Genomic DNA, 26,278 nt, shown 5'->3' with positions numbered 1-26,278 from the left:
TGCCCCTTCCCTGCAGCTGTATATCCAGTCCTGGCTCTCAGCAGCCCCTGTGCCCCTTCCCTGCAGCTGTATATCCAGTCCTGGCTCTCAGCAGCCCCTGTGCCCCTCCCTGCAGCTGTATATCCTGGCTCTCAGCAGCCCCTGTGCCCCTTCCCTGCAGCTGTATGTCCTGGCTCTCCGCAGCCCCTGTGCCTCTTCCCTGCAGCTGTATATCCTGGCTCTCAGCAGCCCCTGTGCCCCTTCCCTGCAACTGTATATCCTGTCCTGGCTCTCAGCAGCCCCTGTGCCCCTTCCCTGCAACTGTATATCCAGTCCTGGCTCCAAGCAGCCCCTGTTCCCCTTCCCTGCAGCTGTATATGCAGTCCTGGCTCTCAGCAGCCCCTGTGCCCCTTCCCTGCAACTGTATATGCAGTCCTGGCTCTAAGCAGCCCCTGTGCCCCTTCCCTGCAGCTGTATATCCAGTCCTGGCTCTCAGCAGCCCCTGTGCCCCTTCCCTGCAGCTGTATATCCCGTCCTGGCTCTCAGCAGCCCCTGTGCCCCTTCCCTGCATGTGTATATCCTGTCCTGGCTCTCAGCAGCCCCTGTGCCCCTTCCCTGCAGCTATATATCCCGTCCTGGCTCTCAGCAGCCCCTGTGCCCCTTCCCTGCAGCTGTATATCCAGTCCTGGCTCTCAGCAGCCCCTGTGCCCCTTCCCTGCAGCTGTATATCCAGTCCTGGCTCTCAGCAGCCCCTGTGCCCCTCCCTGCAGCTGTATATCCTGGCTCTCAGCAGCCCCTGTGCCCCTTCCCTGCAGCTGTATGTCCTGGCTCTCCGCAGCCCCTGTGCCTCTTCCCTGCAGCTGTATATCCTGGCTCTCAGCAGCCCCTGTGCCCCTTCCCTGCAACTGTATATCCTGTCCTGGCTCTCAGCAGCCCCTGTGCCCCTTCCCTGCAACTGTATATCCAGTCCTGGCTCCAAGCAGCCCCTGTTCCCCTTCCCTGCAGCTATATATTCCGTCCTGGCTCTTAGCAGCCCCTGTGCCCCTTCCCTGCAACTGTATATCCTGTCCTGGCTCTCAGCAGCCCCTGTGCCCCTTCCCTGCAGCTATATATTCCGTCCTGGCTCTCAGCAGCCCCTGTGCCCCTTCCCTGCAGCTATATATTCCGTCCTGGCTCTTAGCAGCCCCTGTGCCCCTTCCCTGCAGCTGTATATCCTGACTCTCAGCAGCCCCTGTGTGATAGCAATGGACATCACTATTGGTTTGGCTCCTACACATGGACCAACGTAGGGGTATTTTCTGATCTAGTGAGATTAAATCACTATGGGCCTTATTTTGGTTCATTCTTTCTGACAAAATCCTTCTTAGATGGGCAAAACCATGTGCACTGGAGGTGGGGCAGATGTAACATGTGCAGAGAGAATTAGATTTGGGTGGGGTTTTACTTCAAAGTAAGATCTATATTGCAGTGTAAAAATAAAGCAGTCAGTATTTTCCCTGCACAGAAACAAAATTACTCACCCAAATCTAATTCTCTCTGCACATGTTACATCTGCCCCACCTGCAGTGCACATGGTTTTGTCCATCTAAGAAGGATTTTGTCAGAAAGAATGAACCAAAATAAGGCCCTATGTGTGTAGATCCCATTAGAGTTCTGACTAGATTGCTTAGAAAGTAAGCACAGATCGCTCTGTGTGTATGCCCCGAGCGATGGCGATGCGCGGTCCCCCACTTCGCTATTGCCTGCTAGTTAAGTCAGTGCATTTAGTCAAAATCTAGTAAAAGTGACTGCAAATCGCTCTGTGTACAGAATTAGAGATAGTGATCTATCCTGATCCACTGCCTGGCAAACATCACTGCATTTGTACAGTATGTCCCTTTGCTCGAGCGCAGTGGTCAGGGAACTCGGTCCTCATTGCCCCACACAGCGCATGTTTTGCTGGTAACCAAGCAGGTGCACAGGTGTACTAATTACTCACAGACACATTTTATAAGGTCCGCAGGTGGAGGTAATTATTTCACTTGTGATTCTGTGAGGAGACCTGGAAAACATGCACTGCGTGGGGTAATGAGGGCCGAGTTCCCTGACCACTGCTCTGTGCTGGTTACAGTGATAGGAAATCTTCTGCACGTTCTTCATGGTCTGCTGCAGCGCGTCACCCTGTCACATGCATGATGTCTCTTCCTCTCCTAGGAGTAATCACAGGGGGGGGGGCAAAGCTGAGGAATTTATTTGTAAAGCTGCAGCCTAAGGAAAGACTGTGCTGGGAAGTCATCCAGAACGGGGAGACATCGCCCTGTTTCTCTTATGTTGCTTTCATTAACCCGTCACTGGTTTGGGATCTCAGTGATATTCCCGAAAAAGTGCTCAGTGTTACCATGGATACTAAATAGTTACAATTGGGGGGGGGGGGGTAACTGTGCCTTTTCTGGGAGTGTCCCAAAAAACATCGGCGATTGGGAGGGAGAGCCTCTGATGTCATCTGACTTGGCTTCGAGTTGAACTAAGCTGAGCCCCATTTGTGTATGCCGGACCACATGGGCCTAGGATTAAAAATGATCAATGACCTATTGTAAGGTGCTGTGTGGGTGTGGCCAGTGTTGTGTGGGTGTGGTCAGTTATGTGTGGGTGTGGCCAGTGCTGTGTGGGTGTGGCCAGTGCATGTACAGTACAACACTGACATCATCATGTGCGGAGGACAGAACCACGCTCTTACTCCGTATGATTTATGTCTGAGCATGCTGTTGGCTGGTGATCATCATGCTGTGCTGGGCCTATTAGTATGGGGAGGCCTGGGGTTGTAGCCCCATATGGCCCTGCTTGTAGCAGTAATGATGCTCCTGTCTGTTGTGATTTCCAAGTAACAGCGGGTCTATTTACTAACCCTTGGAGAGAGCTTTTGGCTATCAGGCATGTCCAAACTATGGCCCTCCAGCTGTTGTGAAACTACACATCCCAGCATGCCTTGCCACAGATTTAGCATTCCCTAATAGCAAAACTGTGGCAAGGCATGACGGGACTTGTAGTTTCACAACAGCTGGAGGGCCATAGTTTGGACATATGGGCTAGATGTATCAAGCTTCAAAAAGTGATAAAGTGGAGAGTAATAAACCACCAGCCAATCAGCTCCTACCTGTCATTTTTCAAACCCAGGCTGTAACAGCACAGTTAGGAGCTGACTCCATTTTATCACTTTTTGAAGCTTGATACATCTGGCCCTAAGTACCCGCCACCAGCTCCTGTTATATATAAAACACGACCTGTGTCAGTTAGGAGCTGATTGGCTGGTACTTTATCTCTCTGCAGGTAAAAGACCCCATATCTCCTGATAACAATGGTGCTGGGGTCTGCAAAGTGTCCAAAACGAGCCCAAATCATCCCACCTCTGTTACTGTGGACCCGCACCACCGATATCCGCACACATTTACACCAGCCGTGTCCCTGGTGCACAACATCCGGTTCCCTCTGTACAGTTCCATCATCGTGCCTATGGCATGCTTCATCCCGCGGCGGCCCACTTACACTCGTGTAACCTACCTCCGCACCATGCTGAACAGCCCACAGAACCGCAGGCATTCGCACGCCTGCATAGGGTGTACAGTCGCACCTGCAGCCCACGGCTACCTGAATCAGGCCCTATGTGTTGGCTGTATGCTCTAATTTACATTCCTTATTTCCCGGACATGTGTCTCCTGCGTCCTCGCCCTGTGCAGTTGTGTTCCTGCGCACAGTAGTATATCCCGGACATGTGTGTCTCCTGCGTCCTCGCCCTGTGCAGATGTGTTCCTGCGCACAGTAGTATTTCCCGGACATGTGTCTCCTGCGTCCTCGCCCTGTGCAGTTGTGTTCCTGCGCACAGTAGTATTTCCCGGACATGTCTCCTGCGTCCTCGCCCTGTGCAGTTGTGTTCCTGCGCACAGTAGTATTTCCCGGACATGTGTCTCCTGCATCCTCGCCCTGTGCAGTTGTGTTCCTGCGCACAGTAGTATTTCCCGGACATGTCTCCTGCGTCCTCGCCCTGTGCAGTTGTGTTCCTGCGCACAGTAGTATTTCCCGGACTTGTCTCCTGCGTCCTCGCCCTGTGCAGATATGTTCCTGCGCACAGTAGTATTTCCCTATCTGTGTAGGAGTCCTCAGATCTGCTAGGAATTGGAACATGGCTGCTTCCTATCTGGAACTTCTTTGCTCCAAGATCCCCCTTAGAAAATAATTGAACATGCCAAGATTTCCCAGAATCCCATCCTGTGCTGGCGGAGCAGGAGCCAGACAATGTGGTCTCATTCCTCTGTAGGGCTGTGGTGCTGGGGCCTGTCTGCATCCGGGATGGGATCTGATCTTACTACTAGTTACAGCGCAGCCGGGAGCAGATTACAGTGTTGTATAGTGCCTTGTGTTACGGGTAGTTGTGTGTTTTATACTGTGCTGTAGTGTGGTGTTGAATGCTGTTGTGTGGTATAGTACCCCAAACGGTCAAAGGTGGGAGGAATCGCTCATAGTGTACGGGACAGAGGAGAGAGGCATCGCATGTAGTGTACGGGACAGAGGAGGGAGGCATCGGCTGTAGTGTATGCGGCAGAGGAGGAAGGCATCGCATGTAGTGTACGGAACAGAGGAGGGAGGCATCGGCTGTAGTGTACGGGACAGAGGAGAGAGGCATCGCCTGTAGTGTACGGGACAGAGGAGGGAGGCATCGGCTGTAGTGTACGGGACAGAGGAGGGAGGCATCGGCTGTAGTGTACGGGACAGAGGAGGGAGGTACTGCCTGTAGTGTACGGGACAGAGGAGGGAGGCATCGCCTGTAGTGTACGGGACAGAGGAGGGAGGCATCGCCCGTAGTGTACGGGACAGTGGAGGGAGGCATCGGCTGTAGTGTACAGGACAGAGGAGGGAGGCATCGCCCATAGTGTACGGGACAGAGGAGGGAGGTACCGCCTGTAGTGTACGGGACAGAGGAGGGCGGCATCGCCCGTAGTGCACGGGAAAGAGGAGGGAGGTACCGCCCGTAGTGTACGGGACAAAGGAGGGAGGCATCGGTTGTAGTGTACAGGACAGAGGAGGGAGGCATCGGCTGTAGTGTACAGGACAGAGGAGGGAGGCATCGCCCGTAGTGTACAGGACAGAGGAGGGAGGCATCGCCCATAGTGTACAGGACAGAGGAGGGAGGCACTGCCCATAGTGTACGGGACAGAGGAGGGAGGCACCGCCCGTAGTGTACGGGACAGAGGAGGGAGGCACCGCCCGTAGTGTACGGGACAGAGGAGGGAGGCACCGCCCGTAGTGTACGGGACAGAGGAGGGAGGCACCGCCCGTAGTGTACGGGACAGAGGAGGGAGGCACCGCCCGTAGTGTACGGGACAGAGGAGGGAGGCACCGCCCGTAGTGTACGGGACAGAGGAGGGAGGCACCGCCCGTAGTGTACGGGACAGAGGAGGGAGGCACCGCCCGTAGTGTACGGGACAGAGGAGGGAGGCATCGCCCGTAGTGTACGGGACAGAGGAGGGAGGCATCGCCCGTAGTGTACGGGACAGAGGAGGGAGGCACCGCCCGTAGTGTACGGGACAGAGGAGGGAGGCACCGCCCGTAGTGTACGGGACAGAGGAGGGAGGCACCGCCCGTAGTGTACGGGACAGAGGAGGGAGGCACCGCCCGTAGTGTACGGGACAGAGGAGGGAGGCACCGCCCGTAGTGTACGGGACAGAGGAGGGAGGCACCGCCCGTAGTGTACGGGACAGAGGAGGGAGGCACCGCCCGTAGTGTACGGGACAGAGGAGGGAGGCACCGCCCGTAGTGTACGGGACAGAGGAGGGAGGCACCGCCCGTAGTGTACGGGACAGAGGAGGGAGGCACCGCCCGTAGTGTACGGGACAGAGGAGGGAGGCACCGCCCGTAGTGTACGGGACAGAGGAGGGAGGCACCGCCCTTAGTGTACGGGACAGAGGAGGGAGGCACCGCCCTTAGTGTACGGGACAGAGGAGGGAGGCACCGCCCGTAGTGTACGGGACAGAGGAGGGAGGCACCGCCCTTAGTGTACGGGACAGAGGAGGGAGGCACCGCCCGTAGTGTACGGGACAGAGGAGGGAGGCACCGCCCGTAGTGTACGGGACAGAGGAGGGAGGCACCGCCCGTAGTGTACGGGACAGAGGAGGGAAGCACCGCCCGTAGTGTACGGGACAGAGGAGGGAGGCACCGCCCGTAGTGTACGGGACAGAGGAGGGAGGCATCGCCCGTAGTGTACGGGTCAGAGGAGGGAGGCATTTCCCCTAGTGTACGGGTCAGAGGAGGGAGGCACCGCCCGTAGTGTACGGGACAGAGGAGGGAGGCACCGCCCGTAGTGTACGGGACAGAGGAGGGAGGCACCGCCCGTAGTGTACGGGACAGAGGAGGGAGGCACCGCCCGTAGTGTACGGGACAGAGGAGGGAGGCACCGCCCGTAGTGTACGGGACAGAGGAGGGAGGCACCGCCCGTAGTGTACGGGACAGAGGAGGGAGGCACCGCCCGTAGTGTACGGGACAGAGGAGGGAGGCATCGCCCGTAGTGTACGGGTCAGAGGAGGGAGGCATTTCCCCTAGTGTACGGGTCAGAGGAGGGAGGCACCGCCCGTAGTGTACGGGTCAGAGGAGGGAGGCACCGCCCGTAGTGTACGGGACAGAGGAGGGAGGCACCGCCCGTAGTGTACGGGACAGAGGAGGGAGGCACCGCCCGTAGTGTACGGGACAGAGGAGGGAGGCACCGCCCGTAGTGTACGGGACAGAGGAGGGAGGCACCGCCCGTAGTGTACGGGACAGAGGAGGGAGGCACCGCCCGTAGTGTACGGGACAGAGGAGGGAGGCACCGCCCGTAGTGTACGGGACAGAGGAGGGAGGCACCGCCCGTAGTGTACGGGACAGAGGAGGGAGGCACCGCCCGTAGTGTACGGGACAGAGGAGGGAGGCACCGCCCGTAGTGTACGGGACAGAGGAGGGAGGCACCGCCCGTAGTGTACGGGACAGAGGAGGGAGGCATCGCCCGTAGTGTACGGGTCAGAGGAGGGAGGCATTTCCCCTAGTGTACGGGTCAGAGGAGGGAGGCACCGCCCGTAGTGTACGGGACAGAGGAGGGAGGCACCGCCCGTAGTGTACGGGACAGAGGAGGGAGGCATCGCCCGTAGTGTACGGGTCAGAGGAGGGAGGCATTTCCCCTAGTGTACGGGTCAGAGGAGGGAGGCACCGCCCGTAGTGTACGGGTCAGAGGAGGGAGGCACCGCCCGTAGTGTACGGGACAGAGGAGGGAAGCATTGCCTGTAGTTTACGGCTTGGTTCCGCTTTCCTCTGAAATTGTTTCCTAATAATCCTCCAGGTGGAAGACTGAGGACCACAACCACCACCAACCTCTCTTGTTTGCTTTGGATCCCTCGGTTGGCTCTCAGAGCAGCGTTATTTCACTGCTTTTCAAGCCTTGTAGGTGCCGCCTGCCGTTCCCCCGCCCCCAACTCTTCGCATAATTTCCCTGCAGCGCTGCGAATGGAGGATTTGCATATACCCATCACTCTCTGGTGACTCATGTTAGCGGCGTCCTGCTCCGTGAACAGGGCAGGCAGCTGACATCTGGTGACGTCCAATTGATGGAGCCGCCCAACGGTTTCCTGGGCGCACCCAGCATTTTCGTGGGTACACCCAGAAAATGCAGGAATGCCCCCTACACGCCTCCTGCACACCCACCCTGCTGCGAGCACCTTGGAGACTATGCACGTCTCGGAGGGCTGCACATCCGCATATTCTCTTCTACATCGGCCCAACGGGGTGAACCAATCAGAATGAGGGCCTTCATGCAGAGATCAGGGAAAGACTGTCCCCGGGGACCTCGGCCATTGGAAGCGTTTTCAGGTAAAGTTTAGTGACTTTGTTTTTTTAACTTGAAATGAAAACCAGGATCCACATTTACTAATGAGTTGGCCTGGAGCGGGCGGGATTATTCCGAGCGGGAATGCCACCTCTATCCAGGTTCTACAAATATCCCGTAGTGTTAGGTAAATGGGCGAGTGATGGGCGACATTCAGTTGATGAGCGAGTGCTGCAGGCACCAATAAATTATCTCGCTTGTTGCTTCCAAATGCACCAAGTTTAGACATGTAAAGAGGCATGTAACGTGTGCAAATGACATGGCACGCTGAGTTTGTCTCTTTAAATCAGGAGGTTGCCAGCGGAAACACGGGGCACCTGCAGCACTTACACCCAACAGCAAAACCACTGACGATCGCCCAGATATTATTGGTTGGTGCATGGTACCAGATAGGTAATTGTTGGTTGGCGCTTGGTACCACTTGGTATTAGTTATTGTTTGCCGATGTGTGCACTGGAGAATATGGTTGGGATGTAATGGAAAGCCGATTCTGGCGGCCGGGATAAAGTCGGACCACATCAGCCATTATATTGTCCAACTTTTTCCAGAAACTCCCCTAACGTAATGGCGTATGCAAATTGGGAGTTTTAGACCACTAAGCTGACGACTTTTCCAGACTAACCTGATTGCATTGTCTGGTATAACAGTTGCAGGCCTGATGTAATGGGTAGCGAGTTACAAAAAAAAAATTACAAATCTTACACAAAACAGCTTTATAAAGTTGTTATAGAGGAATTTTTTTGGCGATAACTTGTATTCCGCAGTGTTGAAAATCAATAATGAATACACAATTATAGTACATTTGCAACAAAGTAACCTTTTTAAAATGATACATTTTCCTGCCACTTTTTTGAGGGTCAAATGTAATAGGGTGAGAGTTTCAGAAAGTGAGAGATTTTGGGAGAGTTTTCCCATTCTTTTTAAAGCAGCAATCAATTACATGGCAAAATCAACCTGGTTTTGCAGTGTAATTGATTGCTGCTCTAAAAAGAATGGGAAAACTCTCCCAAAATCTCACACCCTATTACATTTGACCCAGAATATAGGCATGCTGTATATCATTTCTATTAGCAGAAGCTGCTTGTCGGCCAAGTTGTATGTTTACCATGGTGCAAACATCTAGATCCAACCAGCCTTGGGTATTTGGAGCCTAAAAACCTCCAACTCAATAATAATAATAATAATAATAATAATAATCATATTGGACGCTTTTACATTGGCCGACTTTGTAGAACGTCCGACTTTTGGGGAAAAATAGGACATTTCACCAAATGAGTCCAAACTTCCATTACATCCCAGCCTACATTCCTTTAGTGTTCGTAAGCAAACCCTCCCTCTGCTTGTATTGTGTGGTTCTAGCAGCTGAAGGACATGACACAAGGTTATATTGCGGGAGATACGTTTATTCCATGGCTCTATCTTGCATTCATGTTACTCTATAGCAGGGCTGGGCAACACCGGCTCTCCAGATGTTAATGAACTACACATCCCAGGATGCTTTGCATTAGTTTTGCTATGTGGCCATGCTGAAACTGATGCAAGGCATGCTGGGATGTGTAGTTCATCAACATCTGGAGGGCCGGTGTTGCCCAGCCCTGCTCTATAGAGAAGCAGGATACAGCGCACTGTTCCGTAATGTGTTTTACAGTGTACTAATGCACCATTGCCAACCTGTAATAATAATAATAATAATGCTTTATCTAGTATTCCTCTACTGTGTGATGTTCTTCCAGATATAGGACTTATGTACAGCTTCTCCAGGGACATGTCAGCACACACATGTACAGCTTCTCCAGGGACATGTCAGCACACACATGTACAGCTTCTCCAGGAACATGTCAGCACACACATGTACAGCTTCTCCAGGGACATGTCAGCACACGCATGTACAGCTTCTCCAGGGACATGTCGGCACACACATGTACAGCTTCTCCAGGGACATGTCGGCACACACATGTACAGCTTCTCCAGGGACATGTCAGCACACACATGTACAGCTTCTCCAGGGACATGTCGGCACACACATGTACAGCTTCTCCAGGGACATGTCGGCACACACATGTACAGCTTCTCCAGGGACATGTCAGCACACACATGTACAGCTTCTCCAGGGACATGTCAGCACACACATGTACAGCTTCTCCAGGGACATGTCAGCACACACATGTACAGCTTCTCCAGGGACATGTCAGCACACACATGTACAGCTTCTCCAGGGACATGTCAGCACACACATGTACAGCTTCTCCAGGGACATGTCAGCACACACATGTACAGCTTCTCCAGGGACATGTCAGCACACACATGTACAGCTTCTCCAGGGACATGTCAGCACACACATGTACAGCTTCTCCAGGGACATGTCAGCACACACATGTACAGCTTCTCCAGGGACATGTCAGCACACACATGTACAGCTTCTCCAGGGACATGTCAGCACACACATGTACAGCTTCTCCAGGGACATGTCAGCACACACATGTACAGCTTCTCCAGGGACATGTCAGCACACACATGTACAGCTTCTCCAGGGACATGTCAGCACACACATGTACAGCTTCTCCAGGGACATGTCAGCACACACATGTACAGCTTCTCCAGGGACATGTCGGCACACACATGTACAGCTTCTCCAGGGACATGTCGGCACACACATGTACAGCTTCTCCAGGGACATGTCGGCACACACATGTACAGCTTCTCCAGGGACATGTCAGCACACACACACACACACGTACAGCTTCTCCAGGGACATGTCAGCATACACACACACACACACACACGTACAGGTTCTCCAGGGACATGTCAGCACACACACACACACACACACACACACACACACACATGTACAGCTTCTCCAGGGACATGTCACACACACATGTATGGCTTTTTCCATCACATGTGAGCACATATCTCTAGATTGTAAGCTCCATGGAGCAGAGCCCTCTTCTCTCAGCTCTGTCCTGATGACAGACATTCCTGGTAGTACAACTCATTGTACTGTAATGTTATGTTCTGTGTACCCTGTATTCTGTGCCATATCTATGGCGCTGTCAACCACTAGTGTCGCTTTATAGAGAACATGTAATATTAATATGTACAGCTTGTCCTGTTACATGTGAGCAGAATCTTCTATTACATACGAGAACCATATTAGATTGGTTATTGTATCCTACAATGCCACGCCAGCGCCGTATCCCCCGTGTCACATCGACGCTGTGTCCCCACTGCCATGCCAGCGTCGTATCCCCCGTGTCACATCAACGCTATGTCCCCACTGCCACGCCAGCGCCGTATCCCCCGTGTCACATCGACGCTGTGTCCCCACTGCCATGCCAGCGCCGTGTCCCCCGTGTCACATCGACGCTATGTCCCCACTGCCACGCCAGCGCCGTATCCCCCGTGTCACATCGACGCTGTGTCCCCACTGCCACGCCAGCGCCGTATCCCTTGTGTCACATCGACGCCATGTGCCCACTGCCACGCCAGCGCCGTATCCCCCGTGTCACATCGACGCTGTGTCCCCACTGCCATGCCAGCGCCGTGTCCCCCGTGTCACATCGACGCTATGTCCCCACTGCCACGCCAGCGCCGTATCCCCCGTGTCACATCGACGCTGTGTCCCCACTGCCACGCCAGCGCCGTATCCCTTGTGTCACATCGACGCCCACTGCCACGCCGGCGCCGTATCCCCCGTGTCACATCGATGCTGTGTCCCCACTGCCACACCAGCGCCGTATCCCCCGTGTCACATCGACGCTGTGTCCCCACTGCCACGCCAGCGCTGTGTGCCCACTGCCACGCCAGCGCCGTGTGCCCACTGCCACGCCAGCGCCATATCCCACACGACACCATTTAGCTCCTGTTCTTGCTCTCAAAACTTTTACTTTATTAATGAATTCATATGCTGATTATGGGACTCGGATAACTGTCACTGCCCTGACTGATTATTTGTAGCATTACTTCTGTCTGTTCCTACGTTCTTTCATCTGTCAGCATGTGTTAGATTTATATCTTGGGTACATGAAATGGGCGATAGTGCACTCGCTGCATGTTACAGACATCACTGTGACTGAGATGTGGGAACTAGATCAGCATGATTGCCTATGGTAACTAAGAATATATGTGAGTGTGTGTGTGTGTGTGTGTGTGGGGGGGGGGGGGGGGGGGCAACGTGTGGTCAGTGCTAACATGCTCACAGCGACATGATACACAGTGTTACCCACATTCCGGATAACATAACCTCTAAACACTCCGATGCCAACGTCATAGTGTCATTTGTCACCAGATATCTTCACACAAATATCCTCATTAGGACATTTCCTTCCTGGCTGTTGCCTTTGTGTTATTATTTGGGATTTCTGGGCTGGGGAGCAGCCGAGCAGTCTGGAGCCAGGACCGCAGCCCGGCAGTGTCACCCCGGCTTGTGTTTTCATTCCGAGACCTGAGGCGATAGCGCCAAGGATGGCATGTTACACAAACATTCTAAAATAACTTTCAAGGACACTCTTCTGCTGAAAATCTGTGCAAATTGGGCATGGTAACGTCCGGTTGGGCATGCGTGTTCTGGAATACCCATCCAGGGGGTGTCATGGCATTGGTTCTTTAGTAGTATTCCTGTGTAGGTTGTATTCACGTGTACACGTGGGAATTGATGCCATAACATTAGTGCTGCCAGGCAGTGATGCCAGTGGTCGGTAGTGTTACCATTGGCATCCAGAGAACATGGTCCCAAGTCTCGCTGGGATGGTGAGCATACTGAACGTACAATCAGAATGCGTGCGTACACACTGGGTGATGTCATGGACAATATTGCACAATGCGCGCTTCTGCAACTCGTTACCAACCCGTCCTGTCATCTGTGCATATACAGAGGAGGAACCATATTCTTAACAAGGGCATGGCCACTGCTCTCGCCCCCTTCTGCCCACGTCGCTCCCCTGCCGCCATGGCATGCGTGCATACACCTGACATTGCCAGCACCCCGCCGGGTCTCCATGGCCACCGATATGGCCCAGTGTCTATTGGCCATTATGTGACGGTGGCCTTCACAAGCGGCCTCCATGTAGGTTTTAGGCAGGGTGCACAGGTGGTGTCTATACTGGCAGCTGGATACAGGTGGTATCTACACTGGCAGGTGGGTGCAGACGGCGTCTGTACCGGCAGGTGGTGTCTGTACTAGCAGGTTAGCCCAGGTGGTGTCTGTACCGGCAGTTGGGCGCAGGCGGTGTCTGTGATGTATAACTATTCTGTGTTGTCGTCCTTAGGTCCAGGCTGGCATCGGGAGATGACTGTGATCATTGCGTTGGCGTCCGTGTCTGTCCTGGCCGTGCTCATTGTCGTCTTCTTTTTTGTATACCGGATATTTGGAGGTGAGTAACTTTAATAACAGCCGAGGTTGTTGCTCTCAGGCAGCCTGGGTGACTTTCTGGCTTTTGTTGAATAAAACATCCTAGGTGGGGTATGCTGGGACTTATAGTTACACAATACCCTCATTCCCCATCAGTACAGCCCTCACCCTCCATGTCCCCATCATTCCCCATCAGTACAGCCCTCACCCTCCATGTCCCCATCATTCCCCATCTGTACAGCCCCTCACCCTACATGTACCCCATCATTCCCCCATTCCCCATCAGTACGGCCCTCACCTACATGTCCCCATCATTCCCCATTCCCCATCAGTACAGCCCTCACCCTACATGTCCCCATCATTCCCCCATTCCCCATCGGTACGGACCCTCACCCTACATCATTCCCCCATTCCCCATCGGTACGGACCCTCACCCTACATGTCCCCATCATTACCCCTATTCCCCATCAGTACGGCCTCTCACCCTACATGTCCCCATCATTACCCCTATTCCCCATCAGTACGGCCCCTCACCCTACATGTCCCCCATCATTACCCCCATTCCCCATCAGTACAGCCCTCACCCTACATGTCCCCATCATTCCCCCATTCCCCATCAGTACGGCCCCTCACCCTACATGTCCCCATCATTACCCCCATTCCCCATCAGTACGGCCCCTCACCCTACATGTCCCCATCATTACCCCAATTCCCCATCAGTACGGCCCCTCACCCTACATGTCCCCATCATTACCCCTATTCCCCATCAGTACGGCCCCTCACCCTACATGTCCCCATCATTCCCCCATTCCCCATCAGTACGGCCCCTCACCCTACATGTCCCCCATCATTACCGCATTCGCCATCAGTACAGCCCCTCACCCTACATGTCCCCCATCATTACCCCATTACCCATCAGTACAGCCCTCACCCTACATGTCCCCCATCATTCCCCCCATTCCCCATCAGTACAGCCCCTCACTCTACATGTCCCCATCATTACCCATCAGTACAGCCCCTCACTCTACATGTCCCCATCATTACCCCATTACCCATCAGTACAGCCCCTCACCCTACATGTCCCCCATCATTATCCCCATTCCCACCAGTACAGCCCCTCACTCTACATGTCCCCATCATTACCCATCAGTACAGCCCCTCACTCTACATGTCCCCATCATTACCCCATTACCCATCAGTACAGCCCTCACCCTACATGTCCCCCATCATTCCCCCCATTCCCCATCAGTACAGCCCTCACCCTCCATGTCCCCATCAGTACAGCCCTCAGCCTACATGTCCCCATCATTACTCCCATTCCCCATCAGTACAGCCCTCACCCTCCATGTCCCCATCAGTACAGCCCTCAGCCTACATGTCCCCATCATTACTCCCATTCCCCATCAGTACAGCCCTCACCCTACATGTCCCCATCATTACTCCCATTCCCCATCAGTACGGCCCTCACCCTACATGTCCCCATCATTACTCCCATTCCCCATCAGTACAGCCCTCACCCTCCATATCCCCATCATTCCCCATCAGTACAGCCCCTCACCCTACATGCCCCCATCATTCCCCATCAGTACAGCCCCTCACCCTACATGTCCCCATCATTCCCCATCAGTACATCCCCCACCGTACATGTCCCCATCAGTACAGCCCTCACCCTACATGTCCCCATCAGTACAGCCCCTCACCCTACATGTCCCCATCATTCCCCATCAGTACATCCCCCACCGTACATGTCCCCATCATTCCCCATCAGTACAGCCCTCACCCTACATGTCCCCATCATTCCCCATCAGTACAACCCCTCGCCCTGCATCAGTAATCCCCATATACCCTAGCAGCTGGATATGGCAGGAATAGTCAGTGCAGGAGGACATTACTGGATCGATGAGGTATTGATATGGTGTTTGCTTTGCCTTGTTTGTGACATGAGATAATTACCTGCGCTGTCCAGCTTCCAGTGAGTGAATCTGATTGGCTGGACATGGTGTTCTGCAGCTGGAATTAGATGCATTGATTTCTCCTGCTGATTCCCTTCGGTGATTCACCTCCTTGTCTGTATATAGTAGAATGATGATATAAGAATGACGTCACACTGGTTTACTTGTGTTGCCCTAGGATACGGCACAGCTGTACTGTGCCTTATGTGTGAGATACAATTATTTCCAAGCTTGTGTCACATCCCAACTCAATGACAAATCTGCCAAGGGATGTAGAGACATGGGGAGTAAGATAGGTCAACACTGTGCAAGTCGACAGTCAATGGGTCAGCATGTCTCTGGTCGACATGGTTAAATGTCCATGTGACCTACAATTGTTAGCAGCATAGTTTCCGTGGCAGGTGACACTAATTTGGGGCCCATGTGCTTAAACGTAAAAATTGGCACCAATAAAAAAAAAAAAAAAGTTTAGCGTGTGCGTGTATTAAACGTGTATGTGTAAAATGTGTGCGTGTGCATAACATGTTGCAGAACGCACGGACATCGCACTGTACAAGTTGCACCGGCCTCTATCTCAGCGTACTTTGTGTGGGTGTATCAGCGTGGCAGTAATGCATGGTGCGCGGACCACACCCCAGCTCTCCAGGGGTTCTGCTTGGTCACTGCGCCATCTGACTATGTGGGTGTATCAGCGTGGCAGTAATGCATGGTGCGCGGACCACACCCCAACTCTCCTTGGTGCGCACAGTCTGGGGTTCTGCTTGGTCACTGCGCCATCTGACTATGTGGGTGTATCAGCGTGGCAGTAATGCATGGTGCGCGGACCACACCCCAGCTCTCCAGGGGTTCTGCCTGGTCACTGCGCCATCTGACTATTTATATTTATTTCAGAGAATCGTAAACAAGGTATTCACAGTATGAATATGATGGAAGCGGCGACATCAGAGCCGTCCCTGGACCTGGACAACCTGAAGTTACTGGAGGTAAGGATGATGGGAGTCTGCATTTTATATGTATAATAGTTGGGGCCTGATTCAGAGGCAGATGCTGCTAGTGTCAGCCTGGGGCTCCTGATTGTGCTTCATGAATCTCTGCAGGCTGTAATAATAATAACGGTGCCACCGTCAGTCACACCATGGACCCTGTGACATAAGTCTACAAAGCACCGTATGTCTGATTATATAGATTGGGCGTCACAGTGACAACATGGCGGCTCTGTAGGCAGGAAGCGGTGTATGACTATTACCAGCGTTTCATCATATTGGTTTCGTGTTTTCCCAGCTCATCGGTCGCGGACGCTACGGCTCAGTATACAAAGGATCCTTAGATGAGCGTTCTGTGGCGGTGAAAGTTTTCTCTTTTAACAATCGTCAGAATTTCATCAATGAGAGAAGCATTTACCGCACGCCGTTGCTGGAACACGATAATATCGCCCATTTCATTGTGGCCGATGAGAGAGTGACCACAGACGGGCGCCTGGAGTATCTACTAGTAATGGAGTACTACGCAAATGTAAGTCTGTCCGGGAGTGCCAGGGAGCAAGGATGGTAACCATAACCACATCATAGAACGCGCATTGCCCCAATTCATTTACCTGGGCGTACCAGATAGTGTCACTTTCTGCTGCAGTGCTTCTATCACAGTATGGTCTGTATTTCGGCACTTATATGCAGACCAGACCTGTGCGGCTGTGTGTCTGTAGCCGGCTTCAGGTAGTCGATGCTGGTGGTAATTTCCGTATACCGACTCTACGGTACAGGATATAAGGGGGAACCCAGCTGGCATTTGCTCTGTGCATGCCAGCGGAGCCAGTGTTCATGGAGGGCACATAGAATAGTTAGGTACATGGGGGTTCTCCTGTATTTCAGTATTTTGCCTTATTCCACAAAACTGTTTTTCTTTTTTTTGTGGTACTTGTGTATTATCCGGGCGCCCGATACATCGCATCGCATGCCACTACTTAAGGCATGCAATGCGATTGTACCCGATTTTGAGCCTTTCCCAGGAGGAGTGTACAATTTTAATACAGCTGTGTACCTTTTGGCAGTTATACTTGTTTTGCCTCCTGAAAGATCGTCAGACATACATATAGTATACTGTATCGGTGACTCCTGGATACACTGTAATGAAGCTGTTTCTGTCTGCAGGGATCTCTGTGCAAGTATCTGAGCATTCACACGAATGACTGGCTCAGCTCCTGCCGCTTGGCACACTCAGTTACCCGAGGGTTGGCGTATATGCACACAGAGTTACTACGCGGAGGTAAGTAACTGAATATAGCGGGCATTGCCCATGGTCCCTTTTTTCCCTCCAGAGTGATCCACTGTCTTATCTGTCTTATTCTGTACATGAGGGAAAGGTAATAGGACGAGAGATTCAGAAAGTGAGTGATTTGGTAAGAAATCTCCAGGGTTTTTTTTAAAGCGGCGATCATTAACACTGCAAACCCAGTTTGATTCTGAGTAGATGATTGCCGCTTTAAAAAAAAAAAACTTGAGATCTCTTACCAAATCTCTCATCCTATTACATTTAACCCTATTTCCCCCCTAAGGGGTGTACACATTAATATTTGGTATATGTCCCCCCAAAAGTAACACGTATGGTAGCAGAAAAAGACTGATGTTTTTGGGGTGCAGATATGATGGGGACGCAGGTTCAGACCTAATCCGATGTAGGTGTGACGGGCTGCGGCGTACAGCTGGCATGCATCATGGCTGCTCTGGTGACGATAGCGGAATAGCCCCCCGCAAACTGTGGGGACCACTTGTGCCAGGGCCGGTGACATGGTAGAAAGAGGTTTCCATTTACTTTCCTGCTATTAGTAGTTAGTGTTCCTATAAAGGCTCCATTCGGGTCTCTGTAACTGTATAGGGAGGCCTAGCTACCTCTGTATAGGGAGGCCTAGCTACCTCTGTATAGGGAGGCCTCGCTACCTCTGTATAGGGAGGCCTAGCTACCTCTGTATAGGGAGGCCTAGCTACCTCTGTATAGGGAGGCCTCGCTACCTCTGTATAGGGAGGCCTAGCTACCTCTGTATAGGGAGGCCTAGCTACCTCTGTATAGGGAGGCCTAGCTACCTCTGTATAGGGAGGCCTAGCTACCTCTGTATAGGGAGGCCTCGCTACCTCTGTATAGCTACCTCTGTATAGCTACCTCTGTATAGGGAGGCCTCGCTACCTCTGTATAGCTACCTCTGTATAGCTACCTCTGTATAGGGAGGCCTTAGCTACCTCTGTATAGCTACCTCTGTATAGCTACCTCTGTATAGGGAGGCCTTAGCTACCTCTGTATAGGGAGGCCTCGCTACCACTGTATAGGGAGGCCTCGCTACCTCTGTATAGCAGCCTATGGTGTCCTGTATAATGCTCAGACAGAAATGATTGCCATCCTGTGTCCACACAGATAACTACAAGCCGGCCATTTCCCACCGTGACCTCAACAGCCGGAACGTTCTGGTGAAGAGCGACGGCTGCTGTGTCATCAGCGACTTTGGCCTTTCCATGCGGCTAACTGGAAACCGTCTGGTGAGGCCGGGCGATGAGGATAATGCCGCCATCAGTGAGGTAAGGGGAACAGCGGGTGCACACCATGTCATTATCATTACACCCATGTAATGCTCTCTGTCATGTACAAAATAATAGTGTGCCCAGATGCCAATACTAGATGGTCATTAACGTTCCTCAGGGGTGACACTGACTGTCATCACAGACTGACTGGCAGATGCCATTACAGAGACAGACACACTGACTGACTGGCACCATTACAGAGACAGAAACACTGACTGACTGGCACCATTACAGAGACGGATGCACTTTCACACGGACAGGTGCACTGACTGGTACCATTACAGAGAGGGAGACGTGAGTGCAGAGAAGATCATTTACGTGGACGTGTAAGTGAGCGGTGGGGTCCATGTGAGCTGGCTCAGGATACATACTGTTTGGCAGACCTGGGTATTAAGACGGGTGCCGGACGACCCACCGACAATCGGGATTCCGACAGTCATTACTCCGACGTCGGAATCCTGACTGCTCCCTCATGGGGGTCCACGACCCCCATAGAGGGAGGATAAAATGGATGGAGACGCAGTGAGACACTGTGCCCGCAGCGTGGCGAGCGCAGCGAGCCCACAAGGGGCTCATTGTGCTCCCCCCGCTGTGCAGTCGGGATTCCGATGTCGGGCTAATAACTGTCGGAATCTTGACTGTCGGTGTGTTATACCACACCCATTAGGGCAGCCCCTGTTACATAGACGTCCCCAGTACACCTGCCCCTACAGAGCTCAAGTCCTTTATATACTGTGCAGTATGCATGACTCTCCATCTCTTTATGCTTTATCTACAGGTTGGCACTATCCGCTACATGGCCCCCGAGGTGTTGGAAGGGGCAGTTAACCTCAGGGACTGCGAGTCTGCCCTGAAACAAGTGGACATGTATTCAGTGGGTCTAATCTATTGGGAGATCTTCATGCGATGCACTGACCTCTTCCCTGGTGAGATAAATGTCTGTCATATAACTAGGATCCTGCGCTCTCAGCCATAGAGAAGGTGCCCGATACCAGGTTACCGTCATATTGCTGGGATGTAACTAGGATCCTGCGCTCTCAGCCATAGAGAAGGTGCCCGATACCAGGTTACCGTCATATTGCTGGGATGTAACTAGGATCCTGCGCTCTCAGCCATAGAGAAGGTGCCCGATACCAGGTTACCATCATTTTGCTGGGATGTAACTAGGATCCTGCGCTCTCAGCCATAGAGAAGGGGCCCGATACCAGGTTACCGTCATATTGCTGGGATGTAACTATGATCCTGCGCTCTCAGCTATAGAGAAGGTGCCCGATACCAGGTTACCGTCATATTGCTGGGATGTAACTAGGATCCTGCGCTCTCAGCCATAGAGAAGGTGCCCGATACCAGGTTATCGTCATATTGCTGGGATGTAACTAGGATCCTGCGCTCTCAGCCATAGAGAAGGGGCCCGATACCAGGTTACCGTCATATTGCTGGGATGTAACTAGGATCCTGCGCTCTCAGCCATAGAGAAGGTGCCCGATACCAGGTTACCGTCATATTGCTGGGATGTAACTAGGATCCTGCGCTCTCAGCCATAGAGAAGGGGCCCGATACCAGGTTACCGTCATATTGCTGGGATGTAACTAGGATCCTGCGCTCTCAGCCATAGAGAAGAGGCCCGATACCAGGTTACCGTCATATTTCTGGGTTACCGTCATGTAACTAGGATCCTGTGTTCTCAGCCATAAATGAGAGGCCCGGTACTAGGTTACCATCCTATTGCTGGGATGTAACTAGTATCCTGCGCTCTCAGCCATAGAGAAGAGGCCTGATACCAGGTTACCGTCATATTGCTGGGATGTAACTAGGATCCTGTGCTCAGCCATAGATGAGATGCCTGGTACTAGGTTACCGTCATATTGCTGGGATGTAACTAGGATCCTGTGCTCTCAGCCATAGAGAAGAGGCCCGATACCAGGTTACCGTCCTATTGCTGGGATGTAACTAGGATCCTGTGCTCTCAGCCATAGAGAAGAGGCCCGATACCAGGTTTACGTCATATTGCTGGGATGTAACTAGGATCCTGTGCTCTCAGCCATAGAGAAGAGGCCCGATACCAGGTTTACGTCATATTGCTGGGATGTAACTAGGATCCTGCACTCTCAGCCATGGATGGTGGGTAGTGCTCCTTTTAAATGGACTAATAAAGCTGCTAATGCAATTTTAACTAGACATGCAGCCCCAACCTCCCAAGTACTTATCCATCCTGTATGCGTTGGTTCAGTGCTGTGTGACAAAGGGGTCTCTCCAGTGGCCGTCAGTCCACCTTGCTGGACGCGCGTTTCGCCTATGTGTGGGCTTGTTCACCAGTGACACTGGCGAACAAGCCCACACATAGGCGAAACGCGCGTCCAGCAAGGTGGACTGACGGCATGTCTAGTTAAAATTGTATTAGCAGCTTTATTAGTCCATTTAAAAGGAGCACTACCCACCATCCTAACTTATATCCAACTACAGGTACATATAGCATTGTGCATATATTGTGATATGTATGGAACTGTATGAGAAATATACTCAGGTCATATATGATACTGTTTTTCCCATTAAAACTCTAAGGACATAATTTTGCTTGTGATAAGATAATTGAAAATATTTGCAAATTACAGTGTACTCATTAAAGTGAGGACATGATATGATAACATGAGACTGCTTTTGAACATCTGATTAGGCTGAGGACCATTAAACAGGTGTGAACCAATGAGAAAAAGGGCACATAATCTGATAGGAGAAGTGACAGGTACTTTATATAATTTTTTGTAGTTATCCACAGGTTCCTTTTGCATGTATAGCGAATTCAATCACCATTTGTGGTAATATATTGGATAACTGCAGCAATTTAGTCTACATGTAACAGATGTATGTCTGGCATCATGCTATAAGTGTGTATTGAATAGAGCAGACAGTACCGTGTAACCATTCTCTATAATCTATCACTTGAACCTTCTTATTCTCATTAAGGGACTCTCATTGCGGCCTGCCAGTGAGTGACCCCCTGCTCTGGTTTTTCCAACAGGGGTGATCCAAGGGTTAGACCCCAAAAGCAGATCCCGGTATCTTCCTTCAGTCGCCCCGACAATTAGTGGCCCCTCAACCTGTACACCGCTTAATCCGTTCACTGCCAGTGGGCACACGGACAAGCAAGGAACAGGTGGGACCCTAAGGGAGCGCACTTTCCTCACCATTTTTCCAAACTATATAGTCCCGCATCAATGTATGCAGTACAAGCAACTATAAGCAAATAATTAAATACCAGTGGGGTTCTCTCTCAGTGGCCTAAACCACCAAACACTAACATCATCGCCATTGTTTTAACAATTTTAAGTATATTTCACAAATATATATACATATATTTTTTTTGGTGCAAATAGCACATGAATCACTAAGCATAATCAAAAAACCAAAAAAATTCAGCACAAATGGTCAATTGCCCCTGTGGTTCCATGAAACACAGCACATGGAAAAATTGATCCATTAACAGCTGATACAAACATTCATTTTTCATTTTTTCATTTTTCACTCTTTATATATATATATATATATATATATATATATATACTAGGTGATTCATCGCGCCCTCCGGGCGCTCTTCACACCGTCGTGAGGGGCTTTGCCCCATTAGAAGTAGGAATATATGTGAGTGAGAAATGTAGTGTAATTTGCTGAATAATGTGCTTAAAGTGCATTTGAGAGCATAAATGTTTTTTAATGAAAGTGCATATAAGGTACGGATGTGTGTGTGTGTGTGTAGTTGTGAGTATAGGAGGCACGGAGGGGTGTGTGAGTAGTTGTGAGTAATGGAGGCATGGATGGGTGTGTGTGTATTTTTGAGGCATGGATGGATGGGGGTGTGTGTGTGTATTTGTTTGTATTAGAGGCATGGCTGTGTGTGTGTGTGTGTATAGTTGTGAGCATTGGAGACATGGATGGGTGTGTGTATTGGAGGCATGGATGTGTGTGTGTAGTTGTGAGTATTGGAGGCATAAGTGAGTGTGTGGCTAAACGCACACTAAATAGTGTGCAATGAAATGTTTAAGGGAGCAGAGCTGTGTTTGAAAAGGCGTTGGTGGTGTAGTGGTATGGGGTGGTGGGTGGTACTTACATATGGTGTTGGAGAGTGAAGTTTGGTGGCAGCAGGTTGTGGAGAGTGTAAATAGATGTGGGGATGTGTTAGGTGCAGTAGTGCGAGGTGCATGCGTATTGCAGATGTGAGTGTAAAATGTGAGGTTTAGTGAGTGGTGTAGGGTGCTGGAGTTAATAGAGATATAGGGTAGGTAGTGTGAAGGCTGTGTTATGTAGGTGGGAGTATTAGAGGCATAGATGTGTGTGTGTGTGTGTGTATGTAGTTGGTTTTGGAGGCATGTATGGTTATGGGTGTGTGTGTAGTTGGGAGTATTGGAGCCATGAATGGGTGTGTGTAGTTGGGAGTATTGGAGGCATTGATGGGTGGGTGTGTGTGTGTGGGTGAGTGAGTTGGTAGTATTGGAGACATGTATGGGAATGGGTGTGTGTGTGTTTAGTTGTGAGTATTGGAGGCATGAATGGGTGTGTGTGTAGTTGTGAGTATTGGAGGCATTGATGGGTGTGTGTAGTTGTGAGTATTGGAGGCATGAATGGGTGTGTGTGTAGTTGGGAGTATTGGAGGCATTGATGGGGGTGTGTGGGTGTGTAGTTGTGAGTGTGTTGGAGAGTGAAGATTGGTGGCAGCACGGCGTAGAGAGTGTAAATACATGTGGGGATGTGTAGTGGTATGGGCTGCTGGGTGGTACTTACATATGGTGTTGGAGAGTGAAGATTGGTGGCAGCACGGGGTGGAGAGTGTAAATAGATGTGGGGAAGTGTTAGTTGAAGTAGTGTGAGGTGCATGTGTATTGATGTGTGTGTGTGTGTGTGTGTGTGTAGTTTTGAGTATTGTTGGCACGGATGGGTGTGTGTATAGTAGTGAATATAGGAGGCATGGAGGGGTGTGTGAGTAGTTGTGAGTATTGGAGGCATAAGTGTGTGTGTGTGTGTGTGTCTAAACGCACACAATGTAGTGTGCGATGAAATGTTTAAGGGAGGTTGTGTTAGAAAAGGCGTTGGTGGTGTAGTGGTATGGGGTGCTGGGTGCCATAAGCCTACCCAAGTAGTACATGGTTAGTGAGAGTGCAGCGTGATCAGGTTATGGAGGGTGGGGCTGACCGGCACCCCATAGATAGAGAGGCGTTGGTAGTGTAGTGGTATGGGGTGGTGGGTGCCATACGTCTGCTAAAGTAGTAAATGCAGCACGGTAATCTTTAAGGGGTAGCTGCTGTTTTACTACTTTAGCACACATATTATGGCACCCACTACCCCATGGTGGTGTAGTGGTATGGGGTGGATGGCATAGTACTTACAGTCTTGGTCAGCAGTGGTGGTCAGCAGCAGTCCGTGGGTCCGGGAGAGTGCTGCTCTGCGTCATCTATGGGCGGCTTGTTGTGTGATTAAGGTGGCAGTGGCGGGCGCACGGCAATGTAGTGTGCGGCTCTGTAGATCCTGGTGGGTGTTGGGAGACGGGTCTTCCTCTGGAGCATGGCAGTGTACGGGCAGCGGCTGGCGCATGGCAATGTCTTGATTTGCCGGGTATGTGGAGACGGCAGTGGGTGGGCAGGGGCGGGTCTTGTGGCGTGTGCACGGCAATGAGCTGTGTGTCTGTGACAGATGCGGGCGGGTGTGGGGGGACGGCTCCTCCGACAGAGCGAAGGCACTGGTTGGCTGGCTGGGTAAAGAAGGTGCCAGCGGCGTGCGCACGGCAAGGCTGTGCGTCTGAGTGATGCTGGCGGGTGTGGGGGACGGGATCTCCGACAGTGAGGGCAGGGGGGGGGGGGCAGCTAGTATCAGGGCGTGTAGTGCTGGAAGGGGTGGTGAGGACGGGCCGAGGGAGATGCAGGCTTAGTGGTGAAGGGGGTGCGGGTGTGGGCGTGCTGTGCTTCGGTGGGGCGGGGGGTATGGCGGTGTTTGTGCTGAGAGGGGGAGTGGTGCTTGCTGAGGGGTGGAAGTGTTGTTTGGGGGGCGGTTATGTGCTGGAGCTGGGTGAGGGCTGTGTATAAGGCCCCCGTTGCTGTGCTGTGCTGTTACAGCGTCCTCCTTATGTGCTGGTGCTGCTCCCTCCTCTCCCTGGCAGCAGTGAGAGCGCAGGTTAGGGTGGCCAGCACATGGGAGCCTTCGTGCTGCTGCTGTTGGGGGGGACCGGCGCTGTGCGGAGAGGAGAGCAGGTCTCTCCCACCTGCGCCCCCGTGCTGCTGGTGCTGGCGGGGACCGGCGCTGTGCGGAGAGCAGGTCTCTCCCACCTGCGCCTCCGTGCTGCTGCTGCTGCTGCTGCTGGCGGGGACCGGCGCTGTGCGGAGAGCAGGTCTCTCCCACCTGCGCCCCCGTGCTGCTGCTGGCGGGGACCGGCGCTGTGCGGAGAGCAGGTCTCTCCCACCTGCGTCCCCGTGCTGCTGCTGTCCACCTGCACCCTGCTGCCCACCTGCACCCTGCTGACATCTTTCACCCTCCAGCTGCCTCTCTCCCCCCTTGCTCCGGGCGCAGGAGTCCGCACTCCGCCCAGATCCCGCCCCCTTTCCCCCGCTCGTTAGCAACTACATCTGTTATGAGAGTGAGGGGGAAGGGGCGCGCGGTGTGTAGCGGGGGGGGTGGCAGTGTATGGTCGGGGGGAGCACGGTGTGTAGCCTTGGGGCTGGCCGTGTATGGGCGGCCATAGGGGGGGTGTTGGGCTTGGAGGGGGTGAGTAGTGCATACTTGCCGACTTTTGAGCTGGGCTTTGCGGGAGAGAGCAGCTTGTTAGAGGAAATAGGGGGCGTGGGAGCTCTCAAACGTAATTTGGATAGCTCCGCCCATGGTCCCGCCTCATTTACGGCATGTAAATGGGGCGGGCCATGGGCGGAGCTATGCAAAGTACATTTCAGAGTGTACTTTATAGGTACATTTTGCAAATTTGAAAATCTTTCCTTCTTCTCTCCCTCCCTCCACGACGCTGCTGCTTTCTAAAAAGAAATGTTCCTCTCCTCCTGCACCTTATATGTTATAAGGTAGTGGGGACTGGGGAGGGGAGCAATTTTTATGAAGCTGCAGCGGCAGCGTGGGGGTCTGTAGCGAGGGGGGGGGAGAAGAGACAGCCTGAGCCCGAGCCCTATTAAAGAAAACAGCGGGGAGCAGAGGGAGAGAAGCAGGAGGGAAGCCTGCCGCTAGCTTACCATGTACTCTGCGGCGCTGCCCTCTGCTGCTCGTACTGCTTCCTCTGCTGCTCCCGTGTCTGCCCCATGCTGTCACTGTGCTGCCGCTGCCAGGGCTATGACGGTGACCTGACCACGTCCGGTAGTACAGAACCCCAGCCGGCATGTAATAGGAAAGCCGCGAGGTCACCGTCAGCCCCTGCGCTTTGTAACTTGCGCATGCGCAGTCACTGGGGTTTTTTTTTTTTGGACAGGCAGCCTAAAAGCCGGGAGGATGCCATAGATTCCCGGGAGACGGGATCAAAAAGCGGGATACTCCCGCTAAATGCGGGAGGGTCGCCAACCCTGGGGTAGTG

The 26,278-nt window shown here is 52.4% G+C and overlaps 1 protein-coding gene across 2 annotated transcripts in view; it reads left to right on the top strand.

Moving 5' to 3' along the window:
• The window catches only part of BMPR2 (bone morphogenetic protein receptor type 2), a 111,809-nt gene that overhangs the window by 67,479 nt on the left and 18,052 nt on the right, over positions 1 to 26,278 (top strand). For both annotated transcript variants that reach the window (XM_083154173.1, XM_083154174.1), the window contains exons 4-9: positions 13,126 to 13,230; positions 16,052 to 16,143; positions 16,442 to 16,672; positions 17,308 to 17,422; positions 18,563 to 18,723; positions 19,505 to 19,652. In XM_083154173.1, the coding sequence (XP_083010299.1) occupies positions 13,126 to 13,230; positions 16,052 to 16,143; positions 16,442 to 16,672; positions 17,308 to 17,422; positions 18,563 to 18,723; positions 19,505 to 19,652 (852 nt within the window). The remainder of the gene's footprint in view (positions 1 to 13,125; positions 13,231 to 16,051; positions 16,144 to 16,441; positions 16,673 to 17,307; positions 17,423 to 18,562; positions 18,724 to 19,504; positions 19,653 to 26,278) is intronic.

This window comes from Crinia signifera, chromosome 7 (assembly GCF_055691185.1).
Source record: "Crinia signifera chromosome 7, ASM5569118v1, whole genome shotgun sequence".
NCBI classification, from domain to species: Eukaryota; Metazoa; Chordata; class Amphibia; order Anura; family Myobatrachidae; genus Crinia; species Crinia signifera.
The sequence above is the reverse complement of the archived record's forward strand: the minus strand, read 5'-3'. Positions and strand labels throughout refer to the sequence as shown.